The sequence below is a fragment of the Erigeron canadensis genome, chromosome 2 (assembly GCF_010389155.1).
Source record: "Erigeron canadensis isolate Cc75 chromosome 2, C_canadensis_v1, whole genome shotgun sequence".
NCBI classification, from domain to species: domain Eukaryota; kingdom Viridiplantae; phylum Streptophyta; class Magnoliopsida; order Asterales; family Asteraceae; genus Erigeron; species Erigeron canadensis.
In genome coordinates, this window is record NC_057762.1 from 8,703,192 (window position 1) to 8,718,478 (window position 15,287).

General features: G+C 32.8%; 2 protein-coding genes across 2 annotated transcripts; both read right to left on the reverse strand.

Moving 5' to 3' along the window:
* Window positions 1–387: 387 nt before the first annotated feature.
* LOC122590176 (peptide methionine sulfoxide reductase A5) lies at window positions 388–5,608 on the reverse strand. Its single transcript, XM_043762509.1, has 4 exons — window positions 5,220–5,608; window positions 1,551–1,663; window positions 1,307–1,451; window positions 388–816 (listed from the first exon to the last, which is right to left on the reverse strand). The coding sequence occupies exons 1-4, from the start codon at window positions 5,502–5,504 to the stop codon at window positions 619–621; spliced, it is 741 nt and encodes a 246-aa protein (XP_043618444.1). The 5' UTR covers window positions 5,505–5,608; the 3' UTR covers window positions 388–618.
* A 4,330-nt stretch (window positions 5,609–9,938) lies between these two features.
* Window positions 9,939–11,319, reverse strand: LOC122590178 (WEB family protein At3g51220-like). The gene is made up of 2 exons (XM_043762510.1): window positions 11,127–11,319; window positions 9,939–10,573 (listed from the first exon to the last, which is right to left on the reverse strand). Exons 1-2 carry the CDS (start codon window positions 11,268–11,270, stop codon window positions 10,010–10,012), a joined length of 708 nt encoding a protein of 235 aa, XP_043618445.1. The 5' UTR covers window positions 11,271–11,319; the 3' UTR covers window positions 9,939–10,009.
* Between the last annotated feature and the right edge of the window lie 3,968 nt (window positions 11,320–15,287).

Sequence of the window (15,287 nt, forward strand, 5' to 3'; positions counted from 1 at the left end):
GTGTTTATAAACACAAAACACAAATTTTAAGCTCAAAAGGGGTGACATTATTAAAATTTTCAAGTAAATAAAGTATTTTAAATTTATGTACTTGTTTATTTATGTTTTAGGTTGATGTTCTTTTTTAATTTAACTATTTTAGATCAAGGTGCTTTTATATATATGCTTAGTGAAATAACGTACCTTTTGATTTCTTTTCTATATTGTTGCTTTAATTCATAAAAATTGTTGTAAAAGTAATGCTATTTAAAATGCTATATGAAAAACAAAGTAAGCCTAAAAAAAAAAAAATCGAAGGGAGATTTGTAGTTGTAGATAGGGTCAAAAAAAGAGATTGTAGCAAAGTTACGAGAAGAGAACGGGATGTTAATGTGTCTAACAGAGATAGAGTAGCGAACTTTGTTTTGTATCATCATTTCATTTGATATAGTGCCCTAAATTCATACATATATTTCCAACTGATATGGAGCTGAACCACCAGAATTGTCTAAGTAGCAATTGTTATCTTCAAATACACAAGTACAAAGGTGAAGGGAGTTGTAAAAACTTTCAAAAACCTGAGAAGTACCAACACAAACGGCTCTATCAGATCCTCACATAGGCTACATACGAAGCTTCCTACACATCTCGTAAAATAGGCCATCCTTTTCTAATGATTTCATTGACTTTGCCATCGATCCGGCTTTCAATTCTTGGTGGACACAGCTCTGCAGCATACCCATTTAGCTTTGCTGCCAAGCTTGATTTATCAAGTTCTTCTTCGACTAAGTTGCCAATCAATTGAAGAAGGAAGGGGTTTCGTTTTAGTTCAAACTTCTGCACATTTCAACGCATTAATGGTAAGTCATGTAAACTACACATTTGTATGTTGTTATCTGGAAGTAAATGAAAGATAAATTGCAAGTCATTTAGAATAACACTTTACATATTATAATGTTATACGAGACAATGAAAACTAAACAAATCATGTACAAGCATCCACATGATGAAAAGAAAAGTGCATGCTATATTCGCTTTGGGCACCTCAGATATCATTCCTCCATCACATTTATAAAAAAACTGAAGTGGTGATTTTGTGATATTAAACTTTTTACATTTTTTCTATTATGATATTTCATAATAGAAAACAAAACTCAAAAGAGAAGGAACATGGTCATGGTCGTCTTTTTCTTAAAAACAATTTGTTTGGCCATTATTATCTCATATGTAAAGTTTTGATAGATTGTAAAACTGCAAATCCAAGCTCATAATCATTAGACACTTGATTTCAAAATCCGGGAATCAAGTAAAGATACAGATAACAAACCTGATGCTCAGGTTCTGCAGGGTAAAAGGTCCCGAGTTGTTGAATTTGGGTAGTTACAATGCTACTTCTAGACTTCATTTGCTCTCTTTCTTTGCTCACAGCAGCCAATCTGGACTCCTCGGTTCCATTAAAGAAAATAATAGACCTGTTGAACAAAAAATTACAGTAGTTAATTTTGAAATTCTAACACAAACGAGGAGTTTTAAAAAGAAAAACCTTAAGTAAATTAGAAAGGTCATATCACCTGTATTGGTTGCCAACATCAGGACCTTGCCCGAATACTTGCCTTGAGTCATGGCTAGACCAAAACACCTCCAGAAGTTGCCTGAAATTAATCACCCGAGGATCATATTCAATCTGCAGAGAGTTCATGTAAGACCATGACACAAGTTCCCTTTATACTTTTAGATCAAGCCTAATAAAATTTGAATTCATAATGAAGGTTGAAATTGTAACAAATAACACAACTATTTCTGACAGTGAATATATACCATGCGTAACCTGTAAAGAGGTATAACCAATAGATTTCCTATAATATTATTAGTACAATCTGGAGTGTAATGATGTAAGCTAGGTTATTAGCCAACCCAAGCTTAACATGATTCAAGATAACAAAGGCACTTTTAATTGAGTTTTTTCATATAGTAAATATGAAAATTTATTGAGATATCTAACTTAATCTTATATGTGAAAGTAGCCAAGGAAAAATTACCCAGAAGAATATCACTCATGTCAGCATTCATATAAGGAAAATAAAAATCAAATTTCAGAGTTACACATATCAACCCAGCAGATTTATCAAGATGGTCTATACATATTACTAAAGCATACATGAGTCTAACAAATTCCCTAATCTTAATTGTCCTCAGCTTGTTGAAGATGTAAGCGACAAGCTTGTTCGGTGTGGCTTGGGAAGATTTGTGACCATGGGATAATGTTGTCACATGGCATAATCTTGTTTGGCCCAACTATTGTATTCCAACGCATGCATTAATTCTATGGTTCGTGTTTAGAAAAAATCTCAAGGCGCAAGATCCCCTTAGGCAATGGGCCGTCATCCTTCAAATGCATCTTCTGTTTGTGGTGTGCTCGCTTTGTGAGCATGTTCCTGATTCACATACACATCTATTTTTTGAATGTCCCTATTCTCAGCAGGTATGGTCTGATATAACTAGAAAGGCAGGGCTGAACCAATTGGCCTGCTCCTGGAACACACTGGTTTCGGGTTTAACTCAAAAGGTATGGTCCCTATTCTCAGCAGTCACAAAGCTATTGTTAGTGGCTGCTGTTTTCTATGGCAAGAGCGAAACACAAGACTTTTTCAGAAGAACAAAGAGAATGACTACAGCACTTAGTGAGGCCATCATCTCAGCTGTCAGACTTGACTTATCCACATTCTGGTACAAGAAGACCAACAATGTGGAGCGGTTTATTGCGGCTTGGGACCTTCCAGTTAGTTAATCAAGTGTAGTCATCTATTTCATAGCTGCTACTTGGGTGCTTTGTAACTATCATGGAGCTTTGGTCTTTGTAAGTTGCAATTTTTGCATGTACACTATAACTAAGTTGCCTGAACTTTTCATTGATATTTAGACATTCTTACAAGGGTATACCTTTAACCCAAAAAAAAAGGATACACGAGTCAAAATTGATCCTAGTGGTATGTGTGGTGACCCATCAACCAATAAGTTGTGGGTTCTAGTCCCATGGTGGACTATTTGTAAATATATATATATATATATGAATTTTGTGTGAATGTGTAGATAATTTGCCTTTTAAAATATATATAAATAGAAAAATAACTGTAATCATATCAGCTAAAGAGGGAGACATCCTACAAGCAAATTTTAAACCATTTAACGTTCATGAACCCAGTCAATATAAGTGCTTCAGCCAATTATGGCTGCCCATTCCACAAAGGATCTTCCCATCCTTAAGAAAGACGACTGCCTCTCATGATGCCAAAATCTAAACACCATAGACCATCTTGAAGCGTAGAAAAGCATCTACCTAACATCAATTTCAGAGTCTTATAAAAAGCATTCCTATTAAATTTCAATACTTGTTTTGCGTAAGTGTCTTTCTGTCATCTGGTCTTTAACAACATATAATACTAACTGCAAAAAATGTAGCACATATCTGATCATAAGCGCTCTGCAGACTGTGGATGCATCAGAGAAGCCAGAAGGGTTAATTACTCAAAAGCTACCAGGAAGATTAAATGATTTTATGAGCCTAAAGAAGCTGATTTACGATCTGTATCAGGGCCATAAATAAGGAGCCAAAATGATATGGGCACCTAGGGTGTATGCCTTTAATTGGTCTGAGTGATTCACCAATCATGTAGTGTCAGTTCTCATAGTGTGATCATAATTCCCCTCTGTGCTCTTCTTCTACTCTCTTGCACTTCAATCTTCCCAAATTCCATTTGAAAAAATTTCTAATTAGCTCATCTAAGGGATCTATCACATGAACTTACATTCAGGTCTAGAGGAGACTTATCTTAAGGGCTTCAGATGTAATGCCCTTCCATTAGTCCAATCCTGTTAATTAAAACCTCATGGCATACCAAAATTCTCAAGGTTTAAGCAATTAATCATTTGTTCCAGTATCATCATCTCACTGCTTATCATATATCTATAATGTAAGCATAACCAATGAAGAAAACGCTGCCTTGCTCTGGTCCAAACAACCGACCTTTACCTAAAATAGTAAAGTAGATACTAGATACTCCTGTTTAATTTCTGAGTCCATGGTATTACTGTAACAGTTTCTTTCTTTTCTGATTTAATCCAAAAACCCAAATAAAAGTAACAATCACATCACTATCAAAGAACTCCTAGCTACTGATTCTATGTTCCATAAGCAACCAGTTAAATTAAGAACTGGTGCAGTCTATATAAAGTGCAATCAGCCATGTCCTTCAGCACTCCACAGTCATCAAATCAAACTGACATTCTCGAAATCAATGACAAAGACAACTACAGGAAATGTATCATCAACACATACAAAGTTTCCTGAATTCATAACAAATTGAGATGAACAACCTTTGATTTTGATGGCTTTATGCCAGTCATTACCAAGACAATGGTTATTCATTTATGGTATATGATAAGAAAACGAGAGATAATTGAAAATCATCTGTATTTGGAAAAAAAGCATACGGGCCGGATGAAGTAAGTTCTAGACAAAGGTCAAAAAGCATCTGGTAGCATTTACATAAGGGGGGATAAAAGGCTTACAAGACCAAATAGCAGATGTAAAACAGATCCAGATAACAATTAAATTTGTATTTCTGAAGAAGTGGCTATCTCAACTAAAAAGTTGGAGAAATCCCATTAGAAAGCATGCGAAATGCAAAAAAGGTGGAGCAGTATCTAATTGGCCCTAACCACCACCGACGTGGCCTAGTAATCAGTAGTCATAAAAAGGTCACAGAGTGCGTACATCTACATCTAAGTCAAAGACTTGCCCTCCCCAGGTATCCTGAACAGGAAAAACCTCCTCTATTTACCCGTTTAGTAGCACACTGGACCTATTACGTGCGTATATCTAGTATTGGTTTCCCCAACAATAGCACAAGTTGTTTAAAGAACCTACATTCCATATTCAGATCGTAAAACACATGTCAAAATCAACCTAATACATATATACTTTAATCATTACATCTTAGATCGATGTTTCTCTAGAATACCTTAGCTAAATTACGAAGTAACCAACGTTCTCTTAATCGAGACGAAATTTAACACTAAGACTATAATATATTTACTTTTATGATTTAAATAAGCTTAGATACCCAACAGCCATATATTATCATCCCCTTTACAAATATATATTTACAAACATCTAAACACAGACTCATTAATAATGAAAATAAATACATATGTATATAATATATATAAAGTATACATACATATACAGATTCAGCATGATCACCCAAGCTTCGATACTCGGGATTTAATTTGGATCCACCGGCGTAACCAACGGAGGTCCTGACAACTCCATCTAAGCAACCGAAAACTGCTTCCGATCTCCAGAAGCTTCCGAGAGAAAAAACTGCGGTTTTCAGAAGCTCATCGGGAGGATTTACATTCGCCTGAGATATCGGATTTGGAAACCTAATTCCAAAGGCTGTTTCAGCTGATAATGTGATGCATATAGATATGAATAATGATAAAGTTTGGTGGAGGTTCTTCATTAGGGTTTCTGTGAGGCTTTTTCCGGTGACGGATGACAAAAATGGGAACGGAAATTAGTTCCGATCGGTTTGTTATGTTCGTTCAACGGAACTATGCACTTTAATCATTGATTTATAAAAATAAAATATTTCAATTTTTCTTAATCAAAAAAATTTCAACGAAAAAAAAGGCGAAGTAACAACAGTTGTCATCGGGTTTTAAGTCTTAATACGTGTGATATTAAGATGTAGTGAATCTTACCCATTTGACACTTTTTAAAAAAGAGAACCTACTTTTAGTTTCACCAAAAATAGAAAAACCTTACGCCTTGCTTAGACTTCTAATTACTTGATCCAACTCACTTAACCCGAAAGAAATAAAATTAAAAAGATATATCATTTTGTTAAAACTAATTAAAATATTTTTATAAAAAAGCTTAAACAAACACAAATATACTTTTGCTCTTATATCTAATTTACACAAGAGAGACACTAAACAAAATATATTAATCAGGTTTGTTTCAATTATATTTGTGAAAAAAATAACGATTACGAAAATGTTTGTCTTAATAAAGTTTTCGAAGAGAAGTTCATAAGAAAACACATAAATGGTTTATGTAATTTGCCCTAAAAATGTAAAAATAGAAAAATGACGTTTACCTAAAAGTTTTTATCAACACAAAATATACTATAAAAATAGTATATAATAAAGCGTATAATTATATAATACATAAACTTTTGTGTATGATTTTTTTTTTGTAAAGCTAGTTTCGATTCAGACATGTTGTAGGCAATTTTAACCAACAAATCGTTCGACCTCCAACCCCCTCCTCATGGAAAATACCTTGAGATGAGAAACCTAAGACTCAAACCCGAGACCTTGGGAAAAACTCACCTCCGAGGCCCACATAGTGGATTTAGAAATACCTTTGTTTAGGAATTATTTCTCATATATAAATTGGTAAAAAACAATAAGATAAACCAAGTTATAAGGAAATTTGGAGATGGGATGTCGACATGTCGTGTATATGAACAATCCATGATGTGATATCATTAATTATGGATAATAAATATATGTGGAGTTTAAGTGATGTCATTTAATAGAGTGTTTGAAATTACGCTTAATGATTATTGCGTTTGTAAACACATATAAGTTTTGTAGGGATTATTGAGTTTGTAAACATATATAATCATAAAAAGTTTTTGGTCTAAAAATTGATTTTTCTCGTTTTCATAGAGAGAAAATATAGTTTTGAAGAAATTGGTACAAACATATTTTTTTCAAACGTAGTTTTACAATGCAAAATTTACTTTGAAAACGTAATACAAAACTAAGTTTGATTGACCGGTTTAAACCCGACAATTACCAGTGTAAGTTTGTGATGAGTTGGATGAACTTGACACTTTTTAAGACATACCAGTTTTGTAAATTTATTTTGCTCAAAACTTATTTACAAAATCATAAGTAAATATGCTTCATTTGTAAAAAAAACAGCTAAACAAAAATATATCTATAAACCCGTATTGGAATTTTCTTAATTCAGCATTTTTTTCTTCCAAAAATACCCTTTAGCTTAAACAATCATAATCTCATTCCCAACTCACTCAATCACACGATTCACTCTCGATCCACCACAACCACCACAACTTTCTCCCTTTCTTCACTTCCCCGGCCACCATCTCCACCACCATTACTTCACACCCGCGCATGAGAAAAATGGGAAAGCCACCTCTGACCGTCGCCGTCGTCCATGTAATCCATCGCCACCGTCATAGCGTCATCCATCAATCCTCTTCCATAGAAAACCATCGATATTGTGTGATTTGGTATTTTTTTTTTTAACAATTATTGTTTAAATAGAAAATGCATATTTTACTTAAACAATAATTTGTTGTTGTCACTATACAAATGAATAATGATTTGTTGTTTATGAGCCAATATTAATTAATGATTGTGTTCTATATATGTATGTTGTTGATGATAATAATAATAATAATAATAATAATAATAATAATAATAATAATAATAATAATAATAATATATTGGTTGATTTGAAGCATATGTATTTGACAGAATGAATCTTTTGATTAATTCATGGAAATTGAAGTTTTTGTTTATCAATCCCTGTATGGGAGTGATATTCTTTGTCGATATCCCTAATGGAAAATTTCGGGGTTAACCTAATATCTATCTTGTAATTTATTAGATGCAAACATCCGAGCATAATCAAAGCTCGGGATCAACAAAGATCAAAATACTCATGGATGCGATATTTTAAGTCAAGCTTGGAGTTGATGGGTAGTGTTTTCACAATAGAGACATTTCTCTTGATGGTAAAACGTTGGAGGTAACTAGACCTAAGTTACTATATTTGTTGCTTAATTCTCTCATTTTTCCAATCAAGTTTTAAATAATAGTGATATCTATGTAATGGATGGTGCAGTATGATCACACTTATTGATCTCTTTATTGTCTGTGTTATAAGTACACCATTTTTGCTGTAGGTTCATGTTTCCAGTTTTTTATGTCATAAAACATATGAAACTTGGCAATGATGACCTCATAGCCGTAACTTTTAACTCGCGTAGACCAGGTATATTACATTTTTTGGTGTATTTTACTAATTAGAACTACTCAATTTATGTGCAAGAATGAGGGGTAAATAAGGTGCTTTATATATGTTAGTTTTTATATTTCCCTGGAAATAAACTAAAAAAAGATTTAGAGTAAAAGTTAAATAGTCTATTGAGTGACTTAAGTTCTATTGACTTAAACTTTATTGAGTTGAAGAACAAATTTGAGCTTGGAACATCAAGCTAATTTCTATGAACTTTCCCCAAACAATATTGACGATGTTAAGCCTGTTAGGTTGTTAGTCATCCACTGTCATTGTTAATGTGAATTATAAATAGTTACAATTGGTCGTTTAAATGCTTTTTTGTTGATTAAGTTTCAATAAACATTCCATTATGAATAGTTTTTTTTTTTTAATAATAAGCCTCTTGAGGTCTTATCGTATCAAAATGGATTGGTCGGCTTTTTGGGTAATGCACTAGGAGTTGTAACAGGTTGTATTTTGGGTGCTTGGCATATGTTCACTTATAATTTAAATTAAACAATCCAATAATCCATATGATTAATTATGCTAATAGCCTATCACTTTTAGAGACATCAAAATGGATGGGCCGGTTTTGTTAGGTAATGGACTCAAGATATAACAGGGTATACACTTATATTTTGGGTGCTTGGAACTACGGCTGTAGCGAATCTAGTCTTAATTTAATGTCACAATTAACCCTAGCGATTTTGTATTAATGTGATTATTTGAGGGCTATCATTGGGCCATAGTCGCATATGAACAAAACCGTACAGGAAAAATTTATACAATGGAAGGTGAAGGTGAAAAAACGAAGGTCTTACTACATAATACAACACTAATAATTTGAGGTCAAATTTTGTGCATTGAAGTTTGAAATTGATTACTCTTTTGCTGAATAGGGTGCTTCCTTCACATTTATCTTCATTTTTGACTCATTTCCATCCATTCACAATATATATGTGATATTTGTCTCAATAATCGGATTTAGTTCAACCTTATATTCATTCTTGAACCAAAATGTCAGATAACTTAACCATCTATTTATTTGCTTTTGTTCAGATTTCTCAACAAAGATAATACAAGCGTTGAAACTCTTGAGTCAAGTAAGCAAAGTCTCAATATAAAAATGAGCTTGACAGAATCTATAATAAAGGAGATTTGAGTTAGTATGAATAGAATCATTTCATATTGGCAAGAGTGGCAATGGCAATGGCAGCTTCCAATTGGTATCATTGACATGATGGAACAAGATTCATAGTGTTAGGAGTCATATCTACTATTAATGCAATTTGAGTTTAATATAAATAGAATCACTTAGTTATATATAACAATTGTATGTTTCATATAATCGTAAGTGATTATTTTTTATCGTTAGTTTTTGCACTTAATTATTTTTTGCAATTAATCCGCGACTTATTTTTAAAATGATAGATACGGTTATATGCTACATTTTTGCATCTCATTAAAGTAACTTGAACGCTACAAACCCTTACGGCATCTGGCGCTATAGACCGTCGCCGCTGCAACGCGTGGGCACCCTTCTAATATAAATATATAAAGAATTGTGTTCAACTTTAAGAAGTTTCTCTTTCTCTGGTAGTATTACTACCGAAGATAGATAATAAAGAAATAAAATTTCCACATAGCTTGTATTTATCACCATTCACCACAATCACTAGCTACTATTACTTGGGATTTGTATGTAACCAAACAAATCTGTAACAACTAAAACATTAGTTTGGCTGGCAACAAAGCAAGATTACATATAAGCGTTGACTACAATACTTTTTGTAACAATCTTAATTCAGTTATTAGGCCCCTAACATAATAGGTGGGCCATCGTAATATATGATGATGATCAAAACCATAACAATTGATTTTGAATTGCATAAGAAAGAAAGATAAAAAAAAAAAAAAAACAATTCTTCATTTGAAAGATTTGGATGTCTTTAGAGATTGACCAACTTTTTTTCTAGAGAAAATCCCACCAAGTGAAGGAATCAAGGCCTTTCTTTGTGCCTTCTTCTTGAGTGATGCAGGACTTGTTTCTTGCATTTTGGGATGAGCTTCAACCATAACTTTGGTTAAAGAGGAAGGACTAGCAAACTTGACGGATCTCTTCTTTTCCAATCGTGAGTAGTCGTTGTCATCTTCTTCATCGTCGCTGCTTTCCTCAATTTCTGGATGGTTTATCATGGAGTTATTTGGATTATTCTCAATGACCTTGATCTCTTCTATCTCCCTATCAACGGGTGATGACTGTTTCATGAGATGATGATAGGCGGCAGGTTCTCTTCTCGATTTTAATTGTTTGAGTTCGGATTTTGTCTCTTCAAGCTCTTGCTTGAGCGATGCAAGGTAGTAAGCCATACATGTGTCTTCCTCTTTTGCTTTCTCTAGGGTCTGTTTTGTCTCTTTGAGCTCTGCTGCTATCGCTCCAACTTTTGTTCGGTATTGGTTGTTCTTTTCCCTTTCTAATACGATCTCAGTCTATACATCAAGATAATTTGTAGTAAAATTTAAAAAAAAACACCGTAAAGATATATATAATGAAAAAGTATCGAGTTATAATAGTAATTTATCTTTTTAGCATATCGAATCTTTTGTATAAATCTTTTGTCTGAACTAAATAACCAAGAGTCTGAATAAATTAAAGTAATGTAACAATTGTCCGTTACAGATTAATGTTATGGACATTTGGTACGTACATAATATATATGGTTTTCTAAAAATTAAATCCAACTAATTGGTACTAGCTTTCTCATCAATGTTGACTAGTTTTAATAACCAGATCGAAACAAATTCATCCAAGCTTATTGAAAAATTATAATTAACACAATTGTGTAAACAACAATGTACGTTAAAGTTCAATGTGGCCGATTTTAATGGATTCTAACTTTAATATTTCATGCTAGACCTAATATATAGGGAAATTAAAAATAAATCAGAAGCAGTCGATATGTAGTTTTTTGCAACAATCGCTTAAAATGGTAACAATTATATATAAATCATATCTACAAAAAAAAGAATGATATATGCAAACCTGTTTGAGCTTCTGACCGGCATAAACTTCTCCGGCCAGAACTTTTTCTCCGAATAACATGACGGCCTCTTTTACTGAATTGAATGGCCGTCGCATATCGATCTCCACCCTCCCTCTTACAACTAATCCTTCTTCCATCTCCATTATTATTGAACTTATATTTATGGCTTTTTATAAAAACCCTAATGTTAAAACCACGTACATGCATGCAAATATATCCAAATAATACACTATGGTGAAAGGTGAAAGGCAGTTATATATGGAAGATAAATAATAGGTAGATAATTTAATTTGATAAAAAGAGAGAGAGCTAGGGGAAACTTTGCGTCCACTTCACTAGAAATATGTTAGTTAATGGAGAGTGATGTTTTTAGTTTGGTGGTTGCACCATCTTATTCCTATTTTAATCCTTTATTAATCTCTATCTACACCACACCCTCTACGTACGAACACCATCAACTCCATACACTTAACAGAAAATATAATTTATCAAATTATGAGTATATTAGTACGTAGAGGGTATAAATCTTTATTTGTATTGAAAGTGAGATCAAATGTAGCTAAATATAGAGGTGCCCCACTGATTTTGTTATTGTCTATTCTTATGATTTTGACCCTTCTCCTATATCCCACTTAATACTTTGTCCCATAAACCCATCATGTTTTTCGTCTAAATTTAGGTGAGTTGTGTCTTTTGAACACCATCAAATTTATCAAGGTTTTATGCTATCTGGTATGGTGTTTTACTCTTCTGTTTTTATATTTTCTTATTAATTAATTCTGGAACTTAATCTTTTCATTACATAAGTTAATCATATGAGTCGAAATGAATTGACATTAATCACTGGTTTATTTTAGGGTTGATGCCGGGAAATTTTACCATTTGATTAAAGCATAATTAATTTGTAATCACGGAAGGATTCAATAAAAGAATGGGAGTATGGGATGGTCCTAGGCCCATATTCAATTTTCTTCAGCATGTGTTAATTTGTTTGGCCCACATATAATATGTCCATACTCCAGAATGGATACTCAGTAAAAAAGAAAAGATAAAAACAAAGTCCAACCAAAATTTTGCAATGTCACCTCATCTAATTACTAACACATCTTTTTTATATTAAAACACAGTTGCTTTAATAACTTATCAACCAATCACAACTTCCAATTTCTTAATGTTGACTTTAATTTACATTTTTTTGTTTTCCATCACAAATTTACACTTTTTATCCAATAATTTTAATATAATAAACAAATAATAATAGCTAATACATATCCAATAAAATATAGCTAATATTTATCCATTAGAATTATGACTAATATATATCTAATAGAATAATAAACTAATATATATCCAATAAAATGTTCTATCATATAGATTTATAAGTTTAATTAACTAAAAATAAATTAAATTTAATGTAAGTATATTAAGTTTAGCCGGAAAACTGGTGCAGAGGCACAAACAAAGAAAGATCCAAATCAAGGGATACCTAACGCGAAAGGTATACACTTTCCTATGCTAAAAAGTGCTCGTCGAAAGATCTAGTAATCATCCAAGTTAAGATATCTTATGTGGAAGTTCGCAGAGATGTTGTAACACCCAATATTTAAAAGGTAAATAAATTAACCTTTATTGAAGTTTTGATTTTAAAATAATTTCCTATTATTTTTTAATTTGAATTATATGGTTGATTTAGCTGGAACCTTCGTGCCTAACGGGTATAAAACCCTTATTTTTGAAAGAAAAACGTGACAAGAGATGGGGATATCCAACACTATCTTTTGAATCGTATTTCTACTTCTACCAAATCTAGTCTTCTTATTCTTATTTTCATTCCATCTTCAATGCTTATGCTTCATAATCAGATGATATAAGACTAGTATGTAAGAATTAGATCATAAGAAAATCGACCGATGGCTGAACGAAAAATGCACGAAAAAGACAGTGGAACTCACTTCTCAAGATCCCGTTTCAAAACTTTAAATCAAGTTATACTTAATTCTTTCCAAAGTTTGGACCAATATAACTCAAGATCTAGTGACGAAAGACATACTACAACATAAAACCAATATTTTGGAAGTGACATCACTTACCAAAAGTATTTTGAGCTTAAAATCCTAAAAGAGAGAAAGAAATGAATTGAAGATGTGAGTCTTGCAAAATGAATGAAGAATGGATGATCTTGGTTGTATTACAAGATTATTATTACAAGTATTTATAAATCTCTTCCTTATTTACTTGATGATGGCCGAATTTGGAGAAGAAGAAGAGAGGGAGAGGTTTATTCTAGAATCTTGGTGGGTCATTGGTTGTCTTTGCTACTGGATGGTTTGGGTTTTATCTTGTTGTGTCAAGTTGGGATATTCTCATTTCATGAGGTTAGTTTGAGTTCGTTATGATATTGGATCGAGTTTGGATTATTCATCTTAGCACTTTATTACATGATTTGTCATTGTTTCAACATTATTCAGAGAATACCATTTAATTAGAATAAAGTAGCTCACAAAAAAAAGGAATAAAAGAATTGAAATACAGAAAAAATTAGAAAAAATAGAAAAAATGAAAAAAAAAAAACTTGGGCTGTCAGTTGGTATTTCTCACATTTTGTCAAATCATTTTTATCCGTTGGTTCATCAATTACACCAACAAAAGCTTCATTTTTACTTCAATTTATCGAGTTGAGTTGGTACATCTTTATAACCAACAAAAGGTTTGCACTGCTATATTCAGTTATCATATTTAAGTTGGCATGTTCGTTTAAGTCAACATGGTATTTTTGGTTGATGAGATGTTTGATTGTCATATACCACAATGGTGTCGGTTACTATCGTTCTATTTGGGAATATTGTCGAGAAGACTTCTCGGGTTTTGGACCGTTAGCAACTAATGACATGGAATTGTTTATGGACTAGACTATTATGTGAAAACTATGTTAAATGTTATGTTATTTTCTTTTTAACACCATTTGTTATCCCAAATTTCCCCTGTTTAGCCTCAGATCCGTTACAACACTTAAAGTCCTCTTCTGATAGACGTATAGGGTGCTTGCGCCTTGGCAATGAAGGAACGAACCTAGTACAAGCCTATGGTTAAAAGATTATGCATCACGACTTGGCATTGAGTGATTATTCAAATATTCAACCCCAAGAGTAAGTTAGTTGGAGTAGGATAGGCGAGATATCACTGATTCGTTTCTTTTGAGCATAGTCGTGTTATTAAGGTTTGTGTATCAGTCAGATATTGTCAAACATTTCAGTTTTCATTTAAGATTAAAACTGCCTAACCATCTCTTTTCATTTTATGGTTGAGCTTCTTTTTTATTACTGAAATGTGGTTCCATGATGTACCGAGGTTAATTAAGGTTTTTAAGCTTGAAATTGCTTGAGGACAAGCAATGCTTAAGTGTGGGGGGATTTGATGTGACTAAATATATACATATTTCCCACATGATTTTTAGGCTATTTTATACTTAATTATAAGTCATTTGCGTGTATTTTGGATGCTTTATAGTATGTGTAAGTGATTTCATGTTATAGCACGCGAGACGGATAAAAATGGCCAAAAAACGACTTAAAAAGGATGAAGTCAAGTTTGTGAATGATCCGGATGAAAGATGTAGTGGAAGAGAATGATAAATTGAAGAAATCATGATGGAGTGAGCTTAACTCCAGTTACAATTCGTAACTCCCGTTAGAATATCAAGATGGAGAATCTTCGTCAGTTACTAATGGCCGTTAGGGGCTGTCATGCTCATTATACCTTAGCCACTGTAGCGGCCATTAGAGAACTTAACGGCCATTAAGACCTGAAGGACTGATGGTGTCATGAAAGAAGCTGACGGGCGTTATATACTTAACAGGCATTAGACGGAGGGAAGCCTTGTAACGGCCATGACAAAATGTAACGGCCATTACATGCTGATCACATATATATGCTATTGTTTTTCTCACTTTGGACGGCAGCTTTCAACTTGTATATTATTTTTAACCTAGACATTGGTTATTATAATATACACATTAGTTTACACACATCAATTGAACCAAGAACAATTACAAGCGAATTGGATGCATATTGGAGGTTTTATTGCAGCCGTTTTCTTCAAGTAATTTTAATATCATTGTCGGGTATTAATTATCATATTCATCTAGATTTTTGGTACAATA

Bases quoted from the DNA above. Each gene is read 5' to 3' on its own strand.
- LOC122590176 (XM_043762509.1), bottom strand. From the start codon at position 5,504: ATGAAGAACCTCCACCAAACTTTATCATTATTCATATCTATATGCATC. The intron at 1,664-5,219 runs GTATGTATACTT...AACTCTCTGCAG, and splicing joins ATCATGCTGAATCTGTATAT to ATTGAATATGATCCTCGGGT. The intron at 817-1,306 runs GTTTGTTATCTG...TGAAATGTGCAG, and splicing joins CTGCAGAACCTGAGCATCAG to AAGTTTGAACTAAAACGAAA.
- LOC122590178 (XM_043762510.1), bottom strand. From the start codon at position 11,270: ATGGAGATGGAAGAAGGATTAGTTGTAAGAGGGAGGGTGGAGATCGAT. The intron at 10,574-11,126 runs GTTTGCATATAT...CTTGATGTATAG, and splicing joins CCGGTCAGAAGCTCAAACAG to ACTGAGATCGTATTAGAAAG.